The sequence below is a fragment of the Fistularia commersonii genome, chromosome 11 (assembly GCF_037954325.1).
Source record: "Fistularia commersonii isolate RoL2024-O1a breed Wild chromosome 11, RoL_Fcom_v1.0, whole genome shotgun sequence".
NCBI classification, from domain to species: domain Eukaryota; kingdom Metazoa; phylum Chordata; class Actinopteri; order Syngnathiformes; family Fistulariidae; genus Fistularia; species Fistularia commersonii.
The window spans coordinates 17,268,685-17,292,931 of record NC_141294.1 but is presented as its reverse complement, the minus strand read 5'-3'; the positions used below and the strand labels follow the sequence as shown (position 1 = coordinate 17,292,931).

Sequence of the window (24,247 nt, the reverse complement as noted above, 5' to 3'; positions counted from 1 at the left end):
TGTACAGAAAAAAATCACGAGAAATTAAGCTAAAAAACATAGAAAACACAAAAAATAGTTGAAAAAGCCACTCAGTGCGCAGGCCAGGTACCACAAGAGCGGTGACCCGGAACCGTTTAGATTACACTCACTTGTAGTTTAATCATTTTATTGAAAGGATAAAATAACTAGTTTTATATTCATTCATTTATAAACACTCCACCGACAGTCAGGAGGCTGATATTTCTGCTTCATGTGACTGACTTCTGACTTCCAAACCTATTAGTTTACTGTAACTACAGTAACGGTTAAGATCCTGTGAGTGACGCTGTTTCCCACCCTCTCTCATTAACTCGAATAACAAACAAAAAAAATGCGTCATCTGAATAGCCACAGGTGTATGTCACGTCTAATCATTTTATCTATAATTTCTTATTTAATTATTCATTTATAATTTCGTTTTGTTCACATTTGCTGTGAACACTCGTAAAGCCCGCGGTGCGCTCGCAACGCAGTTCGGCTCTACGCATTATATTTCACGTAGGAGTCGAAACGCACGGACATTTTCTTACGTAAAACATGTACGTGAATAGACGTAACGGCGCAAACGCTACGCGCAGCTCCCAGCGCTTGGCTGAGGGATTTTGTGGGTCATGGAGGCGAGAAGGTAAATAACTGAGCGGCGCGCAACGCACACGGCGGAGCGTCTCCGGGCGGTTTCGGCGGATTTTGACAGCCTGGATGCGGGAGCCCTGTACTCCGGAGCGTCTGTAGAAGCAGGCGGAGCGGACAGACCGGTGGAGGAGGGACCGTCGGGGCGGTTGCAGCTGCTGCTGTCGGCGGTAAGATGAACATCACTCTACCCGTCTGCTCCTACCTGGCCCGAGGAGCCGCTAGCCGCTAGCTGCTAGCTGCTAAATGCTAGCCGCAGCCAGCTTGTCACAGCGACTAGTTAGCCGCTAGCAGCTAGGAGCCACTATCATTAGCTCCACTTGCTATTGTTGGACGCGGAGCGGTTCCGCCGCCGGTCAACCGGGGCATTTCTTTTCCGTTTTACCGGCTGCGGTGAACGAAATAAACCGACTTCCCTCCGGAAATACAACAATAGCTGTTTTTCCAATGAAGCCACGTTAGCATGTAGCCAGTTGTCTTGTTTTTTTGTTTTTTTACTAGCCGCTCGACTGGTTTGACATATGGGTTCATTTAACCCCTCGTCAGGTAGCAAAGGTGCAACTCCACCGAAGTACTTTTTTGTTTAAAACACTTGTTTAATATTTGGGACATTTAAAAAAAAAATCACTTGTAAATCTGTCACCCGGCCAACTTTTTAATTTTCTTTTTTATTAAAACAGTTTATGAGTGTCCAAGTAAACAGGTGTCCCTCGACCTGCATCCATATCTGGAGCTAAGCCTCTTAATTCATCATCATCCGGCAGCTACTGAGCAGTATTTGTACTTGTACTTATACTTCCCGGAATGTACTCTGTGGACACACGTGTGGCAGAGGCTGAGTCAGACCCACTCCTGTGTGTGTGTGTGTGTGTGTGTGTGTGTGTGTGTGTGTGTGTGTGTTTGTGTGTGTGTGAACAGTTTGTCAGCTGTGGCCCTTTTCCTGCAGGGGATATAGGTCAGAGAGATGAGCTGCAGGAGGATCTCATGCCATTATATTTTTGTTGGGGGTTTAAAAATCTGCACTAAGTGACCAGAACCGGGCTCTTAATTGCTGGGAGGATTTTCAGATTTCCGCCTAGCTGCAGTTCGTGACTTTTTATTTTTAAATATGGGGCTGTTATCAAGGATCGCAGCTTTGACACTCAGCTGGGTTTGTTTATCTCTGGCTTCTAGTCTCCTCTTTCAGATCCAGAAGCTGAGCTATTGATAAATACCTATTTGAGAAGAATGAACATGACATCTCCCGCCGATGTTCTAGTTTGATACTCACTTCGGATCGGGGGTTACTGCGGCGACACGTGCACCGAGGGTCACTGCCCGCTGGCCCGTCACATCCTCATCACGCTTCGTTCAACTCCCGATGAGCCAGCGAGACGGAAAAAGAGCAGATGGAGCTCCGGGTCATCGGTGTGACTTTGGTGAACATTTTTACTCAACTTGTTTGGTCCGAAAACGAGAAAACAGCGGAAGCAGCGCCGGCCTCGGAGGGGATTTTTAAATATGTGAAAAAACTGGAAATCTTGGATGGATCCAAGCTCAATGTGGGTGGCCTTCTGCCTCGACTGTTTTGTAGAAAGAGACGGAGCAAGAGAGAGAAAGCAGGAGCGCGATCGAGACAGAGTACGAGTGTGGCGAGGGACATGCACAGTGATCTCATACTAATAATAACAGGAGCGCTGACAGTTCCATGGTTCTGGCTGACATGACACAGTAATAGCTTTAATATTTATAAAACAAATAATGGCGGACGCCTGCCAGGACCGCCGCTGTAGATCAAGCCCCGTCTCCTGGGAACCTGCGACATGAGAGAGCCCAGAGGACTCGGGAGAAGATACGAGGCTGCTATCGTGCGCCGATGAAGGGCCACAACTGCTGACAGGATGGGAGGAATGAGAGAAGTGCATTATGGGATGTATCCCTGAGCAGTATATAGGGATATAGGGGTTAGCCTAGCGCTAAGCCTTCTCATAAAGAAGAGGTGAAAAATATGGAAAGTCACCTGTGAAGTTGACAGATGTGAAGTTGAGGTGGATCGTTTATTCAGAGCTGCGTGGTTCGGCGGAGGAAGCATCTCCATAGCCCATCACTGACGCTTCTCCTCGGCCTGGAGATGCGGGGCTGTGCGGCAGATGCGCCGGACGCCCATGATTGACAGGAGCCCCAGATGTGGGGCTGTCCAGGCCAGCGGCAGAGCCCGCCTTCCTCTCCAGTGTGTCCAGATGTGGGGAGAGACAACATCTGCAGACGCTTCTTGAAGATGTTGAAGGACGCGGGCCTTCTGAGGAGGTGCAGTGGGCTCTGACCTCTCGTGCTCAGCGCGTCCGCACTGGTATTTGAAGGACATTCTTTCAAGAGGTTTTTCCCTCCAGCAGCCAGAGAGGAGCCTGGATCAGGAGGAGCCAAGCACGTTTTACGGCCTCTGACCGGACTGATGTGTTTAAGAGCGCTCTGAGGGTAAATTATTGTCAGCGCGATCTGGCGCTAATGTTCCTCCCCGCAGTTCCCTGAAACTCCGTGGCAACGCGGCATTTTAGTAGTCGGTTCTCAGAAAATCCAGCGTGGCTCCGGTCATCTGGTTTCCAGACGCAGCGCAGGGGGGGCGGAGGCGTCGGGCCCGATGGAATCCAGAACGGGGGCGAATCTGAACGCGCTCACAGGAGGATCGGGCCGGGGAGGGGGGGGCGGGATAACACCGGCAGATGGTGAAGGTGCCCATGGTTAAGGACCGTGATTAGATACTTTTTTCTCGTGGCTTCTGGGAGAGAAAGTAACTAAAGTCATTTGGTTAGAATGATTAAAAGAAAACATCCAAATATGCAGCGTGTGGGGCAGAGATGATCGTCTCAGAGGCGACCCCTGGAGGCCAGGTGGGGTTAACGTGGGAATGTCTGGAGGTGTGTATGTTTAAAAACGATTTTCCTCAGTTCTCAGGAGGGTCCTGATTGGAGCTACCGCTGAAGCCCGTCGCCATGGCGATGCGGGAGCTGGTGGAGGGGGAGTGCGGGGGGGCCAACCCCCTCATGAAGTTGACCAGTCACATGACCAAGGAAGGAGGGGCGTGGCGGCACCGCTCCACACCCACGGTGGGCACAATCGATTACGTATCCAAGCATGAAACACATTTGGGTTTGCGACTGACATCGATCGATCTGTTGACTGTCTCCGCCAGATTCCTCCGACCCCTATCGAGATCACGACCGAGGAGGAGGTGAGTGTTTGCGCCGTAGAACAAGCGACCCCTCCCTCCACCTTCGCCGCTGGTCTAATCCTCTGTTCCGTGTCCCTGTCCTGTAACGCCGTGGTCATTTCCAGCTGGTGAACGAGTTCCTCCAGGCCCCGCCGCGACCCCCCCACACCTTCGACATGGGCCAGCTGCTGGAGGAGATGCAGCAGATCGACCAGCAGAGCTACAGACAGGCTCCGCAGAGGGGTGGGCACATGGGCCCCACGCGTCCGCTAACGTGACCCTCCCCCCCCCATCTTGTTGACACTTTGTTTCCCTGTCACAGCTCCTGACGTGGCGGCGCTGGCGCTCTCCGGCGACTGGGCCGACGAGTTCCTCGCCGGCTCCGAGGCCACCTCGGCGCCGGGGCTGGTCGCCCTCGGGGACGCCGCCGACGCCGACTGGACCAAGGAGTTCATCTCGGAAGCAGCGGGTGAGCCTCCGTCGCCGCCGCGTCGCCACACAGCGCGACGGCGGCGGCGCTCACGCTCTTCGGGCGGCGATCTCTCCGTTTTCAGACCCGGGTCGCTGGGCTGAGGAGTACCTGGAGCAGTCGGAGGAGAAGCTGTGGCTCGGTGACCTCGGGGACAAGGAGGCCGAGTGGTGAGTGTGTGTGTGTTAATGCGGGGGTGTGTGTGAGTCAGAGGTGTCAAAGTCATGTCGGTCTCTCGGCAGGACGAAGGAGTACCAGGCTGGCGAGGAGCTGAGGCAGACCGCCAACGAGCTGGTGTCAAAGGTCGACGATCCCAAGCTACAGAACACTGAGGTGAGCGTCGTCTGCCGCCGCGGCGCCGCCCCCTCCTCCACCTTCTGCCACATCATTTCCTCCTCCCGCATCCACCTTGAGGCTCAGCGCAGCCGACCCTCCTCTTCAGCTCACTTGTTACTATTTAATGACACTGTTATTACACAGTTGGGTGCACCTCGCTCCGTTGTATGTTCTCCTGACCTTAGAACCCACCACACTCCTCCTCCTCGGTGTTTGACCTCCCGGCACCCAGCCGAATTAAATGCTGTTGTTTTTTTTTGTTTTGTTTTTTTTTTTTTTTGTTTTGTTTTTTTTGTTTCTTCCTCCTCCACTGTTGTGTAGTTCCTGCGGTTCATTAGGCAAATTGGCGAGGGGGTTGTGACAGTGGAGAGCAGGACAGACAAACAGCTGACTGACAAGGCTCAGGCCGCGGAGGCTCACAACTGGGCCTCCAACCTCAACCAGGTACGAGCCCCCCGCCCTCAGACTCGGGGGTGGGAGAACGGGGGGTGGGTGGGACTCTTCTCAGTGTGTGGACTTTGTGACTCACCGGCCCCGCTACACTATGCACTGTCACTTTTTCCACCGGCGCAGCCACGAGAAGCCGCCGCCGCCGCCGCCGGCCCCTGTAACCTGAATCCGCAGAGCCGCGGTCGGAAAGTCTCTCGCTCCGTCCCCCCCCCCCCCCCTCAGATTAAGCCGCTGAAACCCACGCTGGGAAAACCTGCAGAACACAGGCGCTAACGCTAGCATCGCAAGGTTCTGGACTGGACTTGACAGCTTAGCTTCGACTGGACCAGGGGCTCATGAGACTGAAAGACTCCAGATAGACCCCCCCCCCCCCCCCCCAAGACCCCCCCAGACTGTGAAGACGGGGAGCCCGAGGCTCTTGTTCATGATGAATGTGTTCATAAACTCCATCCTCTTAACTCTTCTCATACTTTTCCCTTCTTTTTTTTTTTTTTTTTTTTTTATTTACGTTTTTACTCCAAACTTTTCGGCTTGCCATCAAACCCCCCCCCTCCCTCCCGCCACCACAATCATTAACAACCGCCATGCGTCCCCCCCTCCTCAAATATACCCCCCCACGCCGCCCTTCCACCCAACCCACACGATTTTAACCCCCCGCCACCTCCCCCCGCCTCGCCCCCCCCCCCCCCCCCCAACCCGCCGTAGTTCCTGTCGGAGACGGGGGGCGGGAGTCTTCCCCTGGAGCCTGCAGAGAGGAAGGAGAAGATTGAGAAAGCTAAAGCTAAGCAGGCAGAGCAGTGGGCCAAGGTCATCCGGCAGGTAGGACCCGCGACGGTCCCCGCCAGGCCCCCCTCCCTCCCCCACCACCACCCGCGGTCACCCCTCCACCCCACATTCCGAGTGCTGTCGTCACTTCCCGCGAGGTGACGGGAGCGTATCATCTTTTTCCTTCTTTCCTTTAACCCCCCGCCCCGCTTCGGTTTCACATCCCCGTCCCCATCCCTCGCTCACATCTTCCGGGTCGGCCGCCTGTTCCCCGCCTCCCGCCGCCAACCGCTGTCTTTGCAACCCCCGCGCCAGGTGTCGGAGGAGTCGGCCGAGGCCTGGGTGGACGAGTTCGCCACGTCGGGGCCGGATTTCCACCAGGCCAAAGCCGCCGTGGAGGTGAGTAGTATTTTGGGTGGGGGAGTGGAAGGAGATTAACACCTCAGGGAGGGGGTGAAGGATGAGGAGTGTGACGTGTGTGTGTGTGTGTGACCAGAGTGACGTGGACTTCTGGGAGAAGCTTCAGCAGGAGTGGGAGGAGATGGCCAAGCGGGACGCGGAGAGCCACCCCTGGCTGTCGGACTTCGATCAGCTGCTCAGCACCTCCTATGACAAGGTGACGCCCGGCACCGCCGCCGTTCAGACCCCGGCGGTGAACCCGTGTGACCGGTTCTGCTCGGCATCTCAGGGTTACCAGTTCGAGGAGGACAACCCGTACCTGTCCCACCCCGACCCGCTGTCCGAGGGGCTGAAGAGGATGGAGGCCGGAGACATCCCCGGCGCCGTCCGCTTCTTCGAAAGCGCCGTGCAAAAGGAACCGGACAACCAGCTGGTGAGCACGCTGGGTCCCACCGTCCCGCCTTCCACCCCCGGATTTCAATTGTAACCTCATGTTCTCCCCCCGCCGTGTGTGTGTTCTCTCGGAAACCGCAGGCATGGCAGTACCTGGGGACGTGCCAGGCGGAGAACGAGCAGGAATTTGCCGCCATCAGCGCCCTCCGCAGGTCGGCGCAGGGAACCGCGTAGCACGGACAAGAATCATCCAGAAAGCGAGTATCGGCAGCAAACCCTGTCTCCATCTCCTGTCTGCGAAGGTGCATCGAGCTGAAGAACGACAACCTCACCGCCCTGATGGCGCTGGCCGTCAGCTTCACCAACGAGTCGCTGCACAGGCAGGCCTGTGAGACGCTGCGCGACTGGCTGAGGCACAACCCCAAGTACGGCGGCGTGTGGGAGCAGCACGAGCGGGACCGGCAGAAGGAGGGCGCCAGGGAGCGCGAAAAGGAGAGGGAACGCTTCGGGTCGCTGCTGCCCGAGTGAGTATCGCACGGGTTACCTCCCCTCGGCGCCCGTCCCGGACCTTCTCAGTAAACCGCGTTCTCGCCCGCAGATCCCTGTTCACCGACGTCCAGTCCCTGTTCCTGCGGGCCGCCAACTCGGACCCGGCCCAGGTGGACCCGCAGCTGCAATGCGGCCTGGGCGTCCTCTTCAACCTGAGCGGCGAGTACGACAAGGCGGTCGACTGCTTCACCGCCGCCCTCTCAGTCACGCCGCAGGTCAGTTGGAGAGCCTCCGGGGCGCTGCCATGTTGTTGTGTTTACAATCACTGGATCGATAGATTCACTCAAGCTAAGTGGAGCCCTGACTTTCTGCCCCCGCCCTCTCCGGTTGCCCAGGACTACCTGCTGTGGAACAAGCTGGGAGCCACGCTGGCTAACGGGAGCCGCTCGGAGGAGGCGGTAGCCGCCTACAGGAGGGCGCTGGAGCTGCAGCCAGGGTTCGTCCGCAGCCGCTACAACCTGGGGATCAGCTGCGTCAATCTTGGGGCTCACAGGTGAGGACGGGGTGATAGAAATGTGTGTGGAGGGGGGGGGGGGTGTAAGAGCTCCCTCTGCTGGACAGACTGTGCAATCACACCATCTTGACATCACATTGCAAAAAGACTATCAGCACAAAATATAGTATCTGCATGAAGATATTAAGAAGGGGTATGATGATAGACACCCCCCCCCCCCCCCCGGGACATGCGGACCGGTTTATGGGACCCGAGCAGCCGTTTTCCACATTAAACACCGAAGCAAATATTTCCAGTCCGCGTCTGTTTGCTTTTCACATCCCGGCAAACGCCTGCAGGAGTTGCGGCGAGGGAGGGGGATGTGAGCGCGCAGAGACAGCTCGTCGCTTTCAGCTCTTTGCGTCTACTCTGCGAACCGACGTGGAACCGCGAACCAGCGCGCATTTATTTGTTCAATGTGAAGCTGAGCAGATGGAAGTCGCGGCTGCCAAACCGACCGTGAAAATCCGACTTAAAGTATTTCCGGGTGTTTTAAAACTGCACTCGCAAGAAGAGTCATGGCCGGGTCTTCTTCACTGAGTATTTTGGGCATTGAGTGTTTATCACTGTGGCAGAACCAGCTTCGCCACATACGGCGAACACGTCATTTCTAACTCCACCACTGAGATGTTCCTTGTGTTCCTCCTCCTCCACAGGGAGGCGGTGGAGCACTTCCTCGAAGCACTTTCCCTCCAGCGCCAGGCCGCAGGGGACGGGGCTCGGGCGGCCCGCGGACCCGGCGGCGCCGCCGCCACCGTGATGTCCGACAACATCTGGTCCACCCTGCGCATGGCCCTCAGTATGATGGGGGAGAGCGCGCTCTACACCGCCGCCGACCGCCGCGACCTGGACACGCTGCTGGCTCATTTCTGCCACAGAGAGGTGGAGGGCGGACCCGAATGAAGGCCGGCCCGGGGGGGGCTCGTGGAGTGTGAGTGCGGTTTACCGGGAGGGAAGTGTTTTGGTGAATGAAGGGATGACGCCGGATCGAGGAGGGAAACATCCTGCAGCTCATGCGCATATAATACCCCATGGCTGCAGTTTTAGTCTCACCCGCTGACGGGGGGTACCGTCATGTGTCCCCCATACTCCAGTCAGGAAAACGGGAGCATCTCAGTCCACGCTCTCCAACGGTTGTGATCTGCAGCCGCAGAGCAAACACCGCTGCAAATCAATTGGCTTGTCCTTCAACTAATCAAGTTTAAAGGAACGCGTGATTGGAAATAAACCGATTGGAGTGACAGAATGTGAGACTTGAACCAATTGGTGTTAAGCAATGCGTGACTGCTGAGATGTCGCGCTGCAGTTCGGCAGACACTTCTCAATGATTTTTTTTTTTTTAATCTATTAAATTAAATAAACCCCTAAATCGTTCATTTCCTCTTTGGTGGCCATCTTGTGCGTGCAAAATACTTCCTGAATTTTTTCAGCACCGCATCAGGCTCTTTCACCGGCCCTCCCTTCCTGCTTGAATCAACTAGCTGTGATTGGCCAGATGTCCACAGGACGGCGTCCGTTGTTTCTGCGGCGTGAAAGGTCATCGCAGCGGGTCCAGAGCGACTGGTTCCCCGAATCATGAGTGAATATCACATTTTGTGACGAGTGGAGAAAGTGAAACGTTCTGTATCCAGTAACCATCGGAATTTTAATGGCGGGAAACAGGAAGTTACAGATAAATACATCATGGTAATGTTGATTTAAGGTACAATACTGTCAGTGATAGATCAGGATGCTTTTTTTAAATCCAAAGTGCTTGTAAAATAAAATGTTTAAAGGTTTTATTTTCCAGTCAGATGTGCTTAAGTGGGTTCTTTTCCTCTTTCATAACTTGTTTTTTTTTTTTTTTCAACAAATCAGTGCTCAGCCTTGACAATGAAGCGACAACCAGCAGGACTGTAACTGTACAGTGTATGTCTGTGCGTGTGTGTATGTGTGTGTGCGCATGTGTTGGATGGGGATCGGACATTGGTAGCGCATCAGACATAAAATCCGTACTGATTGGATCATCGTTGATTACTATGGGCTTCGCCATCTTTTTCATATCGCTCTTTTAAAAACAAATGCTTCTTTGTAAAATAATGCTCGACTATTCCATGATGTGTATTGTAACATATTTGTTGCACTATAATTGTTTTCAGGCCAGCTATATCCTGACGGCAATGTTAATATAATAATCAGCAATAAAGCTTTAATTCCACTTGTGTTTCGAATGTCGATGTTGCGAGATCTGGCAAGTTTGTGATGGTGACTGGAACATCTGATTCCTTTCTGATTTTTAAAAATGGAAACAGACGTTATTTTTTCTTATTATTATTTAGTCATAAAAATGTTGAGGCCATCAACTTTTGGTTTTCATTTAAAGCTAAAAAATAGACAAATGTACTTCAAAATAAACCTTGAAACAGTTGGCCTCCTCCAACTGGCCTCCTACTTCCGGTCACGTGTCAGCAGGGCCACGCTAACGGTGTTTTTTTCTCACATGCCAGCGACCAGCCACGCCCACTACCGCCCCCTTAACCAATCCCCACAACGAAGGAAGCGGAAGAGGGTAGAAACGAGTGAGCTGATTGGTGCATTTAAACGTCGCGTACACTCAACCGCGCCATTTAAATGTCTTAAAAGCCCTGCACACGTCTGTTTATCTCCAGTGAAAGTGCGAGGGCCTTCGGTTGCAGTTCACCTCTCGTCATTATTTCAGGTAAATTCTGCAAAAAATATCTGAAAAATGTCTCTCCTGAATTCCGGACTGTAAGATAGTAAATGAACACAGTCGTTGTTGCTAAATTAGTCCCGTATGAGAACCTGATAACTGCTATTTCGGTTAAATTAGCATTTTGTTTTAGCTGCAAGCAAAATTATTAGCTCCCTTTGCTAGTTTAGATAATATAATTCAAATCACTAGAATCGAGCATTCTTTACGCATTGTGTGTCTACCGGGTCAGTTGTGTCAAGCCATTTTCCACGAGTAGCGACAGGTTTAACAATATTAATACTTTAATTCGTGCATATTAGAATTGACATTTCTCATTAGGCGCAGCGTGTTGAACAAAATGTCCCTTTAGTTTAGTGACCCATTGGATTGGCCACCTTTAGAAATCCTTCTATGTTTTTAGTATTTTCTTATTTATATATGTCTGTATTAAATATTTTTATGAGCTTTGTAGCTGCATAAATTGGACATGAACTGTGCTGTTTCTTCCTCCCGATTTGTGAGATTGGACAGTCTTTACTCTGCTTAATATGTTTATATTCTCTTCAACATGCCTAGATTACCTTCAGGAAGTACCATGGGGTCCAGTGAAAGCAAGCAGGCGACATGCGTGACCGTCAAACCTGAGCAAGCAGTCAAAAACGGCGATCTGATTGATCCACGCTCGCCGTCCGTCGGCATCACTCGCACGCCTATCCAGGTACCGTATTTTCCACACTATAAGGCGCACCTAAAAGCCTTAAATTTTCTCAAAAACCGACAGTGCACCTTATAAATCGATGTGCCTTATATATAGAGCAATATTGGTTAATTACGGCTACCGTTGTCAGGGGGCATCGCCGAAGTAGCAGCGGTAAAAACAGTAAAGGGGAATTCCAGTCCCACACCGTGTGTGTGTGTGTGTGTGTGTGTGTGTGTGTGTGTGTGTGTGTGTGTGTGTGTGTGTGTGTGTGTGTGTGTGTGTGTGTGTGTGTGTGTGTGTGTCTGTGTGTGTGTCTGTGTCTGTGTCTGTGTCTGTGTCTGTGTCTGTGTGTGTGTGTGTGTGTAAAAACCTCAAAATGACACCTTGAACTCACCTGACGTAGAGTTCAAACTCAAGTCACGCAGCAGAACATGGGAATAGAGCAGCAGCGAGAGAATTCATCATCAATGAATCAATGGTACAGTAGTGGAGGAAGCAACAAGATGACGTGCACCAAGTAAAGAAGACTAAACAGAGTTTCCGAGTAAACAAAGCGAGATGGCCACAGTTGGAGGACAATCCCGAACACTGGGTTGTGGAACAGTTTTAAAACAGCCATTCATTGAAGGTGTGCCTTATAGTGTGGAAAATACGGTATGTGGATTCTAGGGTTCCCACCAATGGGATGTCTCAACTGCTAACTGAGGTTAAATGTGGTCTCCAGGTGTTGGGGTTCTCCAACAGAGCTGAGGTGAAAACCAAGTGTCCGCTGGCTGCCACGGATCCTCGCTCTCCCACCGTTGGCATCACCCGCACCCCCGCCAGAGACGTCATGAGAGGTAAACACCGTCAGCAAAGTGCTTGGTCCTGAATTTATTACGAAATCTGCCAAATTTCATGCGCTGCTGGTCTTTATCTAAAGGATAAAGGCTTGGCCTACCAAAGTAAAAGGAAAACTTCCAGCGAGCACCAAGAGATGCATTTATGAGTTGTCACGAGCCTTTACCAAATAGTTTGTTGTCTGCTGAGTTAATCCTGAATTTTGATAAGGAAAACATTAAACACTGTTCTGACATCTGACGCTTGATTTTCTGAACCTCGAAGAGTGATAGAGGGTTAGATCTGTGTTTATCTTAAGCCCCACTTTATGTCCTATTTACTGTTTCCTTATCAGTGTGATGATCTGTGGGTAGAGAGGTGGTGCCGGCTAACTGCCGCCGACGTATGTAACTTCTGTCGTTTCTGTAGCGACGGTTGGGACTTTTGCTCGCCGGCTGGGGATTTTGTTCCAGGGCGAATCTGAGGGCAAAATCCCCCCGAGGACCCAGAGGGACGGGCACAAGGACGTTGCAGTCCAGGAGCTGGATTCCACCGAGCCTCTTCTCCCGCCTCAGCTTTCTGGCGCCTTTGACTCTCCGGCCGAGCACGCCACCCCCGTCCAGGATCAGTTCTACACTGGTGGCGCCTCCAGCCCCTTTGTGCTTCTCGGGGAGCCGCAAGTGGAGAACGAGGAGGACTTGAGCTTGGAGGAGGCGGAGGAAGCCAAGGAGTCTCCTGTCCACAAAAGATTGAGCCTGAGCCTGATAACCTGCCACGAGGGAATGACCTCCCAGGTCGTCGCCATGGTTCACCCAGAGTGCGTGTCCACCCAGGGGGTGTGTGAGGAGGACGTGGAGAGCTCCCACACCACAACTGTCAGTGAGGACAACACCCCGAGCGCCGACGACGCCAGCGCCCAAGCATCTCCTGCCGAGCCGGAGAAAGCAGAGACCTCCCCGGAGGAAGCCGACGAGCTTCAAGAGTCCTCCTCTGCTCCACCGGAGCCCGCCGTGACCCCCAGCCCGGAGCCCGCGCAGCAGCCTGGCCGCGTCCGCTGCCTCAGCTTGGACTCGAGGAGCCCCAGCCAGGTGGTGTTCAAACCCCAGTGGTTAGCGAGAGGGTTTGGCACGGCTGGGCTGAGAACCAGAGCCGTGAACGGAAACAGCGGGAGGGGAGGATCCTCACCACTCGCCGTCAGAGTCGCCGTCAAGACCTTGAGCGACGAGAACAAGGGGCAGCCTGGAAAAGCAAAACAGAAAGGTACCTGCACAACGTCCACCCTCTTTTTTTTTTTTTTTTTTTTTAAACGCACTCTACAGTCAGCCGTGTTCCACAGTGTTTTCTCCATCTCCAGGTTCCGGAGGTCGTTCTCCTCTGCAGATCCTCAGACAGTCCAACTCCCCCATGGACCGCCCTCAGGTACAGAACCCGACCCTAGCACTAATTTAATTTGGTATCCGCTTATACTTTGACTTACGAGTATAATCCATCCCTTGACTGACCTCCAAACTCAATTTGCTCATATGTCAAATTAAATCTCCCCATTAAAATGAATTGAAATGCCCTTTTGTTAGGTGATGTTAAATAAGAAACCATGTATAAAAGAAAGCTGTTGGATGTTTGGGGAGTTTTTCATTTTGTGCTCTATCCTCAGCTTACTGGCTACACACTTAAAGTTACAATGTGGTGCTAAATATAACATGCGCTTTTCTGCATTTTATGGCTAAACTTTAGTGACAGAGTGATTGCCGTTCCTCTTTTTAAACCACCAAACCTGCTTTGAATGCCTTGTCTGACGTTTCTGTCGTCTGCTGCACCAAATGTCTCCTGCATTCTGATGATGCTTCCCATCACCAACACACCTTGCTTGTGCTTTTCCCGGATTTGTCTCTGGGCTACCTTGTGGCAGGTGAGCCGTCCGACTGCTTCTAAAGGCCACGTCTGTGTCAAGCGCTCAACCCCCTCGCTTATTGATCAGATCTAGTCTCGTATCTTAAAGTTAAAAAATCCACTGAGAGACAGCTCGAATCTCGGAAAACTCATAGGTCGTTGCCCTCGTAAGTCAAGGTTCAACCGGAATTGCCAATCTAACCGGCGTCCTTAGAGTCGGCCGACACGTGGAGTGTCAGGGAGCCAGAATTATCATCTCCATGCAGGTCTAACCATGCAACTTCCTCCTGGTTTCAGGTGAATCCCAAGGTGTCCACCCCGGACTGGCAGAGGCAGGGCCAGCTGGAGCGCCGGGTTCTTTCCGTCACCCTGGACAAAGAAAACCGGTGATGAGCAGCACTCGCTGCGTCTCGCCCCTCAGGAAAGGGCTTTTTACGTGTACAGCTTTCTTAAACTGCCTTCTTTTATGTTTGTTCTGCTTTCCGTTTCCACTTTGCCCTCTTTTTTTTTTTTTTTTGTAAATATGAATAAAATTATTTGTGTGCTTTCAAAGATCTGAAATGTTTCAATGTTCTATTCTGGTTCCATTGTTCCTCTTTCTCAACTTTATCCAGTTGTTGCAACGTTCTCACCGGATTTATCTGTTAATCCCTGTGTTTGAGGACAATCATTCACCAGTTATCAGGGATTAACAGACTCCCGTGTGTTTCCTGTTATTAATAGAACAGCAGAATGTAACTTTATATGAATTTATATCTAATAAAGTGGGGTTTAATAAAAGCGAGTGACCTTTTTTAACCTTACGCCCTTTCTGAGCAGTTCACATGAAAATGTGATGAAGGCCCGAGGCCTCCTGCAGGACCTCGTTTTTTTGCTGTTTAAGGGACAGCAGGATCCAGCTGAAGGGGTGTCTTTTCTTTAAAAAAAGGTGTGTGTTTGTTTCCACCAAGCAGATGACAGCTAAGCCGTGTCTTACAGATTAATGTATTGCTCAAACATACACAATAGCTCTACTCATCCGTTTTAACGCTCCCACACAAACATGCCTATCCGGAGACATATAGGTCATTTTTTTTTTTTTCTTTTATTTCCAAGTGCTCAGTGAACCATGAATTTTTACTCTTATTCCCATCTGTCACTTCAACAGCTGACCCAAAACACTTCCAGGTCGGCGCGAGTGTATGTCTGTTGGCTCGTTACATCCAGATGCAAATATCTCCTGTCCGTCACATACAAAATAAACAAACATGTAACGGCCTACAAACTAAACCTTGACATTTTAATTCAAATTAGAAAATAGGAAGGGGTGGGTGAGGGTCGACAGAAGCACCTATAGGGTCTAAGGGAAACTAAAAGGGTTCAGAAATAGATACTAATCCTATCAGGCGGAACTGAAACCAGCGGGTCGGGACTCATCCAGTGTGCTACGTTATCCATTTGGCAACTGGTGTGTGATCGACGATTAGACGTGATTGATTTTGCGCTGTAATATATCATGACCCCGCTCCCCTTTTTCATAAATGAGAAGAAAGGTGAGCATGCAGAGCGACAGGAAAAATTCTTCATATTATGACCCCCTCCCACTTTAGATAGGACTTGGCACAATTAAATTACCCCCCCCCCCACCTTATTGACGCTCATAACTCCCCTCAAAATTCAAGATTTTCCTTAAAACATCTTCACTCTCGCCGTGAGCCGCCGCCCCCGCCGCTGAATCTCCTCAGTTCCAGATCTTGAGGAAACTGTCCCAGGACCCCGTGCAGCAGGCCATCCCATCTGAGGACACCCCGATGCAGCTCACCCTGTTGTCATGGCCTGCTAGAACCCCTGGAAAAAACAATGAAATAACGGATGAGATGGAGTATATACATCCAATTAAATAATGCAGCCACGTGAGATGAAGGGACACATTCACATGTGATGCTGGAAGTCTCTCATCTGCAGACAAACCTGAACATGTTATGATTGCATGACAATGAAGTGATTGAACTAGTTGCTTTCAGATCATCTGAAAGTGTGGACATCATTCATACATATATCTGTGTGTATGTATATATATGTATATATATTTATGTGTGTTAAATAGCAATAATAAATAATAATATATCTTGTTTATATAATATATAATATATAATATATAATAATAAATCTTGTTTAGTAACTTTACCAGAAGAAATGCAGACAGAAATTGTTTTTATACGCAAGGGAATAAACATACCCGGAAATAAAACACAATATTGTCAGCTTGTGTTTAAAGACCTCCCCCCTCTGTGATTGGTCGGTACATCTGTCAATCACCTCAAGGCTAAGCCCGAGCTAGCTCGGTAGCGCAGGCTGAGCGAGCAGGTCAAGCTTGACAGAATTCTCGTTTGACGTCAATCCAGGATTTCTTTTTTTTCCACAGCAAAGACAAGACTATTACGTCAATGGATTTCATATTTCTTCCGTCTTTCGCTGCTCGGTCACGGACAAAGTAGGTTCTGGCTCTGTATAAACACAGTGGATGTGGATACGCTCTAGCCGAGGTGCCGCCTAGCATGTGTCACTTTGGCGGGATCATCCGCGGTACGTCCCTCCCCTGCCTTTAAACAAAAAGTCTATTATTTCTATGAATTGATATATCCTTTTTTTCTACGGAGCGAATGAACTACATTCGTCTAATGCTAAATTCACCGAGCTGGAGTATCGAGAGGTTTTATTTTGCCCAAACATTTCTGCTAGTCGACGTCACGGCTAGGTATCTTAGCAGCTAGAAAAGAGGAGAGGTATCTTAGCAGCTAGCAAAGAGGCTCGCTATCTTCGCAACTAGCCTTTCTGCTAACAATGTTTGGGAAGGAAGTAGCTAGCCACTATGACAGATGGAGATGGAGGCAGGTAAGTGGTAAAGATGGCAACATGTGACATTTAAACTTCTTGATGTAACTTTTCCACTGAATTAGAGTTTATGTCAGATTACTCCAACTCTTGCGTGTCAGTGAACATCATTAACGTGCTGTAGCTTCTTCTTGTGTAGTTATAATGTGTATGTGTCCACACAACACTTGGTTTTTGGGTCTGTTTATCTTTGCCTTTTTTAAAAGTCTTTGTGAATTTAATTGATGTCACTAAATTTTCCTTTATCTTAAATAAAGTTTAGTGTTATCTTAATGCTTCGTGGGCTGTCTCCTATCACCATGCCTCTGCTTTGGCCATCACTGGGAGTGTTTGTCATGTGTTTTCGTTACTCGTTTATAAGTTCTAGTTAGAGTTTTGGGCTCTCCAGATCATCACGTCCTCAGAATTTAGCTTTAAATCTTATTTTTAGTGCAGAGGGCAACTTCTTGTCTGAAGTGACAACTTCACAATGTGATGTACTTTGTGACAAAATATAAAACCCCCTGAGATTACAGTATTTTGTTAAATGTATTGATCGGGGTCCATGCCTATGTATACTGAAGAGGCTGCAGAATAGATGCTGTTGTGATTTCAAGGAAATCTCTTTTCTGTTCTTTTTTTCAAACAGAACAGTCTTTCACCCCGGCTTTAGTGAGTTCTTGACAGTAATGGTACCGACATATTCTAGAGCCCAGCGGATGTCTCTGGAATTAAATCAGTCCTGAGTCTGGCAGAGTGGTCTGCCTTTAAGTCGCGAACTGAAGAGTTTATGGGCAAAAGAAATGAAGGTAATGTCTAAACATTTGTTAGCGAGACATCCATAACCTTGCCCATGAAATTTTGAGAACTTTAATTTCCGATGTTTGATAGTTTAAAAAGGTTGTAGTTGTTGATTTGTTGAGCAGGTCAAAGCCCCAAATATGTCATGACCTTGACGTCTAATCCCATCGACCAAAATGTGATCAGGACGACCCAAGGTCTTGCTTTTGGAGCCGCCTGAAGTTCTTAGCTCTCTGAAGTGGATTGCTGTTTCTTGCTTCCAGACTCACCCACTCGTTCGGCCTTCAGCGAGTCCCAGATGTTGACATTGAAGTCGTCGTAGCCCGCCAGAATGAGGCGCCCAGACAGGGAGGGTGCCAGGGACGTCACCCCGCACATGATGCTGGAGTCCTGGTAGGTGATGAGCTCCTGGTCGGCTCTCAGGTCGTACATTTTACAGGTGGCGTCATCTGAACCTGTTATCACGGCGTTACCATTGGGGAAGAACTGGAGGGTAGAAAGATGAAGAAAAGGGATGATGTGATGAAAGAATAAGATCTAGTATGAGCAATGGTTCGGACTCCTCTTCCTCCTCACCCCGATTGCATTGATGTCGCTCTCGTGGCCGCCGAACGTCTGTCTGCACGTTCCCTCCCTGATGTCCCACAGCTTGGCGGTGAAGTCACACGCCCCTGAGATGAAAAACTTGAAGTCTGGGGAAACGGCCAGTGACATGCAGTCGCCCTGGTGCCCAGCGAAGACTGTTTTCTGGGTCCCCGTTTCAATGTCCCATAGTACGCTAGGACACAGGACAGAGGTCGGCGTGAGAAGACGGGATTTGTCTGTGTAGTTATTTCAAATCATATCTTGGTGCTCTCACCAGGTGCAGTCCCCAGAGCTGGTGATGATCTCACTGTCGCTAAGGAAACGGCAGCAGGACAGGTAACCTGGACACACACACACACAAATTCCAATAAGCTCAGCAATAACAGGAACCAGTCCGCTGGTTCAGGCAGCGCTTACAGCAAGAGACCGAGGGTCTTCTTTGGACCTAAAGCAAGGTTTGGATGTGTCACAGTGTTTTATGTTGCTATCATGTTACCATGGCAACCTGACCACTTTCTTGCAAGGCCAAAGGTGTCTTTTAAAGCTGACCATCTGATTGGCCAGTATTTGTTTTGACCAAACACATCAGTGACCCAACCTTTGACCCTGACAGACACGGTGAAGTGATGGTTTATGATATCAGCAGTACATCCAACTGGCCCTTTTTGGCAGGACATTGAGCTTCAGATCAAAAAAATAGAGCCTGTATTGTCCCAGTCGTGTTTTGTGGCACCTGTGTGCGCCGCCAGCTCGCGCATGACTTTCACATTGCCGTCTTTGCCCTTGAGGTTGTAGATGGAGCACATGTTGTCCAGACCTCCACAGGCCACCAGGTTTCCTGAAGGCGCATAGGCACAAGTCATCACCCAGGACGACTTGAGAGGGATGGCATTCACCTGAGACACGGAGAGGTTATAGAGGTTAGTTGGACTTTTTCAATCCCACAAGCTTCTTTCTGCCTCAACTTCGTCTCATGGAGTGACGTCACAATACACATTTCGGAAAATCCAACCAATCCCACACCGTAGTTTTAACCTGAGACTTGAGTTGTTTCTGTATATTTAATGTCTCTGAGCCATTTCAGATGAGTAAAACAAATAGATATAAAAGATATTCCCTGAAGTAGCATTTCTCAAAAAGACGTCTGCAAGTGACAAATGATCAGCAAAAGTTTTAATATGCTGTCATACATCACAGTGTACAAGTAGTTATATTTGAAAATTGCTGTTTCCACTGTGCAGTGAAAGATTAGCAATGTCCTTGTTTGTTACAGTTGTTCGCCTCAATTTAGAGTGTTAACCACCTGACTCTGCTGCCGGAAGGAACCAATTAAAACCTGCTCCGCAGCTCGCACACACACACACACACACACACACACACACACACACACACACACACACACACACACACACACACACACACACACAAAGTTAGACTAGCTCCAAAGCATGTAGCAGCTGGAGACACACTGGCTTCGGGGAGGTAAATAGTACGTCAGTGTTGCTAATGATGTCCTGAACTGATCGATCGGTGGCCCAGAACCTCTGCCGGGTCTGTCTTTTCTCTTACCTTGTTGGTGGTGATGCTGTCCCACACGATGAGCTTGCCGTCCTGAGAAGCGCTGACGCACAGCCTGGACAGGACAGGGAGCATAGGGTTGATTACCATCATGGCGCTTGCACAGCCATTTGATTTGGCCCAGATGCATAGATCAGTCGGTGTATCGACACTGCTTGGTTTTCGCAGATTTACTTATTTATAATTATTTCTGTCTGAATATGATGCAAAGTAATTATGAAAATACGAAAGGGTGACAAAGCCCATTCCAGTTAGCTTTAAATGTGCTGAGAGCACATTATTTAACCGGAACGTCACTGTGTTTGCCCCGTTATTAACCAATCAGGTGATCGTCACAGGGATCAGACGGGTGTTGGGTGCGATTTGACGTCAGGTGTGTGTTTACTTGGAGTCGGTGGACCAGTGCATGGCGTAGATCTTGGCCAGGTGTCCCCTCAGTGTTTTCCTGGTCTTCATCTGGACTCGGCCCACCACGGTGATCCCGGCCGCTGCCTCCTGCAGGCTGGTGTCCTGCATCGCCTTACGGGCTGTCTGGTGGAAGCACACACACACACACACACACACACACACACTTGATGCTCGGGATGCTGATTGGTCTAGAAGTAAAGTTTTGCCGTTTTGCAGGATGACACTGACTGTGATCTGGTCTTTGAGGCTGTCGGCCTCCTTTCTCAGTTGCTCCATTTCACCCATGGCGATGGTTGTCAGGCGCAGTCACTGCTGGAGACGGGAAGAGAAGACGGACAAGCTGGTAAATCCTGAGGGAGAGAGCGAGAGAGGGGGGAAAGTGGAGTTTGGATCAGAGTAAATCCTGAATTCACAGCAACCGGCTGCACCTGCTGCAGCGTCAGACACCAGCCGGCTCTGTTTTGCAAGTCAAACACACCTTTTAGTCTACTTTGCAAACTTTCGCGGAGGCACGGGAACGCGCAGGACACGCCTCCACATGCAGCCGTGTACGTAATCACACTCACGCGTTTAGAAAACATGAATATTCAGGCATTAAGATGAACTGTAAAAGTGTTTGTTCTTCTGATCTCCTCGCCCTGAATGTACACACAAACCAGACGGTCCTGTCAGGATGTCATCACTCCGTCAGCCTCATCCTCCTCCAAACATCCACAACAGTGATGGGGGGGGGGAGGAGAGTGGTCCCACACCAGCCCCGGTGTTGATGGCTATTGAATTTGATAATGTCGTGATTAAATGAGCTGCCAATCCCCTAATGGACGAACTCACGGAGTGTGAGAAATGTAATCCAGGACCGAGTGGAAAGGCAGAGTCACGATCTCTCCGGGAGGGAAGTTTGCAATCAGCTCACTAGAGCCTGAAAGCCCACCAGCCCCCCCCAAAACAGCCACCTTCACCCTCGGGAGCCCCAAGATTCTTACCTGGACAGGTGACAGGTGGTCGTGTCCTGTCAGTCCCTGCAGCAAACACTCCCTCTCTCTATCTGCCCCTCTCGCTCTCGATCCTTAGCTATTTGAATTTGTCAGCCTGTCGAAACACATGACGGAGGATTTGCCTGCAATTTGATTGAAATGTAAAAGGAGAGGCTTGGAGTCAAACAGGAAAAGCCGCTGCAAAAAAGACGGGAGGTTTGCTTTTAACAGTTTGTTGTTTTGGTTTTGTCTTTTTTTTTTTTTTTTGCAGCCGGCTACATCTCAAGTCACAATTGATTTGCAGCCTGATGCTTCAGATGCCTGGACTCCAGCCGCTGTTGGGGCGAAGGAGCCTTGAAACCTGCGATCGATGACAGGGGGGCTGGGTTGTAGGCCTTCACTCCAGATGGGAAACTGCTTTGCTAATGAGTGTCGTAATGAATGCGCTTTAGACGAGCTATTACCCTTTTGTCATCCTGTTCCCGCCGCCCTGTCACTCACATTGTTCCATGTGATTAAATGACTGCCAGGGGTTCCGCGGGATAGCGAAATGCATTAACGCCGGCGACGAGGGGTGGGGCTGGTTGTGCGGGTGGAGGTGGGGGTGTTGGTGTAAGAGGCGAGGCAGTAGAGTGAGTTTTAAATCCTACTGGCTGAGATTTTAAGGGAAGCCTTTTGAATCAAATCTGCTCTCATCCGATTACTGACTGCTCTTTGCATCTGGATAAGAGATGGAGGAATGGCGGGCGGTGGCGGTGGGGGGTAGTGGGATGGGGGGGGGCGATTGAGGTGGAACAGTTAGGAAAGCGTGATGTCTGTTACTCGGACACGCTGTGAACTTGAGCCTGACTTCGGCGTGAACTTCTGACGTCCGCGGCCCGTAAGAGCTGAACCGAATCACGTGACGTTACGCGACACCGAGGGACCTGTCAGTCCAACTACGGAGATTTAGCGTGGCTTCGAGTTCTGTGCATTTGTAACACTCAACGCATCGCCGTGTCACCGGAGATGATTAAAATATTGACGTGAAAGTCGAATTCTCTGAGAGACGACAGGTTCATGGCGGTAATCCCATGTTTGACACAAAGTGCGGTGGAAGTCCACACGCCATTTAAAGGGACAGTCCCCCCACAGCCCAAAGGAGTGGTTTTGGCCTGAAGTCCGCTGGTCATTAGTGGTTTGGATCTGAGTTTTCCCCTTTCAGATGCTCAGCATCTCTTCCATGTACCACCGAAGGCTTCAAAAGTATTTCCCCTCAGTCAGGAACTACTTTCTCTGGACCGAACCCCCTGCCCCTCAAACATCCACTTGGTGGTGTTTTTGGACACACCTGAGACGCTGCGATCAGCCCTGTCAGAGTGACGCCTCTGCATTTGAATCCTCCCCACGACCAGCGTCTCGGACCCGAAATAACAGGGAGGGATAAGACCCGCGGCAGGCAGGTTGGGGGAAAACAGACGCTCTGTTTTTTTTTTTTTAAACAGATTGTCCCTTTAACATCTGTCCATCTGCTCGATGATGTCCGGCCTTGTTAAAATCAGACGAAACGAATCACCCCTGTGTGTGACCCCAAACGTTTCACATCTAAACACGAAATGACGTCCCGCATCAGCAGAACAGACCCTCTCCGAACCGGAAAAATGAAGTGCTGGCTGGTGTTAAATATTCTGACCTTCTAGCTTCGGTTCTTCCACTGAGCGGCACACACTCAGTCTGCGCCGGGCGGCCTCGGGTAGCTGATGCTCCGTGGTCCGTGGGTTCGTCGGTCTCCTCGGGCAGGTCCCCCCCTCGGAACGGTTGAGCCTCGTCCCGGCACTGTCGGTGCTCCCAGCCTTGCCTGCCGCGCTCCCTCCTCTGAGGAACAGATGAGGATTGGAGGGATGAAGGGAGATCAGCGATGAAGGGGATAAACCCTGGGATGGACAGACAGAGGTGCGGGTGAGGTGGGGAGGAGGAGCGGGTTGGCGACGGCGGCTGCGGTGGGGGGGTCGCGGTTGGGGGTGGGACGGACAAAAAGGCAGAGGAGACGAGGGAGACCAAACAAGGCGCAGGCGGTGGTAAAGAGGTCACAAGACCTGAGCCGAGGTGGATTGGACTCAAAGGGGGGAGGAGGGGGGTAAACAGAGGAGCGGGAACATGGCTTTTTATGGTGCCAAGGTCTCCCACTGGCAGGAGGCGCCGTGTTTTGTCAACCTGGCCAGGAGCTAATATTAGAAGGTCTTCTGGCCTGAGATGGGAGAGGAGGAGGTGGTGGAGGGATCGCGCTCTCCGGCCTCCTGGTTCCGAACCCCAGGTGCGATAGGCCTCCTCTCACCTGAGGAGGAGGCGGCCATGACTGACCTCCAGAGATCAGTGCTGAGGTCACGATTAACTCGTCGACAATTAATCAATCGTTGATTGGTTATGATTCCCGTCATGCCTCTTTAACAGCTGAGCGCGGCCTTCGTAAATTACAACTTTAATTTCCTCAAGGCAGATGTTTAAAACTATCCTATCTCGGGATATTTTGGAAAATATTTTGGACGTCTTCTCTCTGCTTATCTGGCCCCTACATTCCATGTGACGGCTACCGTGACTTCCTTGCGCGCAGACACGGACTCTTTAGTTCCCTCTACTGGCAGGCAGAAGGAGTGGATCCGATCTTAATGCTGTAGCTGGTGCCGGTGATGCTTTTTATTAGGAGTACTTGTTTGGGGAGTTTGTTTTGAAAAAAAAAAGTCTTGAAGATGAAGATTGTCTGAGCCTGATGTCTATGCCTTGACCTTTGACCTTTCCATCCCTGGATAGCTGAGCGTTCCGGAGGTCGGGATGTTTTTCAGGATTCGTCAGAGACCAGTTTGACCTCCGACCTCCGGCTCGCTAACTTCACCTTCATAGCTTATCGTGATGGTCCGTGGTGATGGGACGCTGCGGTTTCATCTCCGCTCTTACATAGCCACGTTCGACTTCTGCCGTCACCTCACGCCTCCTTCCCGTCCCGGCGTCATCGACAGCAGGGGAGCCGAGGAGGCATTAAGGAGCCCTACTTACAGAAACATTAACGTTGAGGCTTGGCCATGTTCTCCCGTCAGGAAATCTTTAAACCCCCTCCGGAGGCTCCATTAGACCTGCGACCCACTTCCACGGCAGATTATCACACGGGGGAGTGAGAGTGTTAATATGGGCCACAAACAGAACCTAATGCACGAGACGAGGGGATGGCGGGGGCGGTACTGGTTGTAATGGTGAGGATAAGACAGAAATGGAGTTTGACTC

At 50.6% G+C, this 24,247-nt stretch overlaps 3 protein-coding genes across 12 annotated transcripts; 2 read left to right on the top strand and 1 right to left on the bottom strand.

The window, feature by feature from the left end:
- Positions 1-611: 611 nt before the first annotated feature.
- pex5 (peroxisomal biogenesis factor 5) lies at positions 612-9,889 on the top strand. Of its 3 annotated transcripts, XM_086155479.1 has the most exons (17): positions 616-821; positions 3,576-3,734; positions 3,821-3,859; positions 3,964-4,081; positions 4,161-4,307; positions 4,393-4,477; positions 4,550-4,640; positions 4,965-5,087; positions 5,799-5,912; positions 6,174-6,257; positions 6,355-6,474; positions 6,547-6,690; positions 6,792-6,862; positions 6,953-7,174; positions 7,249-7,414; positions 7,535-7,692; positions 8,349-9,889. In XM_086155479.1, the coding sequence occupies exons 2-17, from the start codon at positions 3,621-3,623 to the stop codon at positions 8,593-8,595; spliced, it is 2,043 nt and encodes a 680-aa protein (XP_086011605.1). In that variant the 5' UTR covers positions 616-821; positions 3,576-3,620; the 3' UTR covers positions 8,596-9,889. The 3 variants fall into 3 exon arrangements, with proteins under 3 accessions (XP_086011606.1, XP_086011607.1, XP_086011605.1); XM_086155480.1 differs by lacking the exon at positions 5,799-5,912 and having other exon boundaries at positions 612-821; XM_086155481.1 differs by lacking the exons at positions 4,965-5,087; positions 5,799-5,912 and having other exon boundaries at positions 612-821.
- A 329-nt stretch (positions 9,890-10,218) lies between these two features.
- Positions 10,219-14,557, top strand: cdca3 (cell division cycle associated 3). Of its 3 annotated transcripts, none has more exons than XM_086155938.1 (6): positions 10,219-10,390; positions 10,961-11,102; positions 11,809-11,923; positions 12,333-13,163; positions 13,258-13,322; positions 14,091-14,557. In XM_086155938.1, exons 2-6 carry the CDS (start codon positions 10,980-10,982, stop codon positions 14,181-14,183), a joined length of 1,227 nt encoding a protein of 408 aa, XP_086012064.1. In that variant the 5' UTR covers positions 10,219-10,390; positions 10,961-10,979; the 3' UTR covers positions 14,184-14,557. The 3 variants fall into 3 exon arrangements, with proteins under 3 accessions (XP_086012064.1, XP_086012063.1, XP_086012065.1); XM_086155937.1 differs by having other exon boundaries at positions 13,240-13,322; XM_086155939.1 differs by lacking the exons at positions 10,219-10,390; positions 10,961-11,102 and adding an exon at positions 11,463-11,712 and having other exon boundaries at positions 13,240-13,322.
- Positions 14,558-14,875: 318 nt separating this feature from the next.
- gnb3a (guanine nucleotide binding protein (G protein), beta polypeptide 3a) lies at positions 14,876-22,858 on the bottom strand. Of its 6 annotated transcripts, none has more exons than XM_086155477.1 (10): positions 22,665-22,858; positions 21,002-21,135; positions 20,247-20,330; positions 19,996-20,141; positions 19,602-19,665; positions 18,766-18,928; positions 18,307-18,373; positions 18,024-18,225; positions 17,717-17,933; positions 14,876-15,620 (listed from the first exon to the last, which is right to left on the bottom strand). In XM_086155477.1, the coding sequence occupies exons 3-10, from the start codon at positions 20,301-20,303 to the stop codon at positions 15,514-15,516; spliced, it is 1,023 nt and encodes a 340-aa protein (XP_086011603.1). In that variant the 5' UTR covers positions 20,304-20,330; positions 21,002-21,135; positions 22,665-22,858; the 3' UTR covers positions 14,876-15,513. The 6 variants fall into 6 exon arrangements, with proteins under 6 accessions (XP_086011603.1, XP_086011604.1, XP_086011600.1 ...); XM_086155474.1 differs by having other exon boundaries at positions 14,877-15,620; positions 20,247-20,368; XM_086155475.1 differs by having other exon boundaries at positions 14,877-15,620; positions 20,247-20,368; positions 21,002-21,107.
- Positions 22,859-24,247: the final 1,389 nt, after the last annotated feature.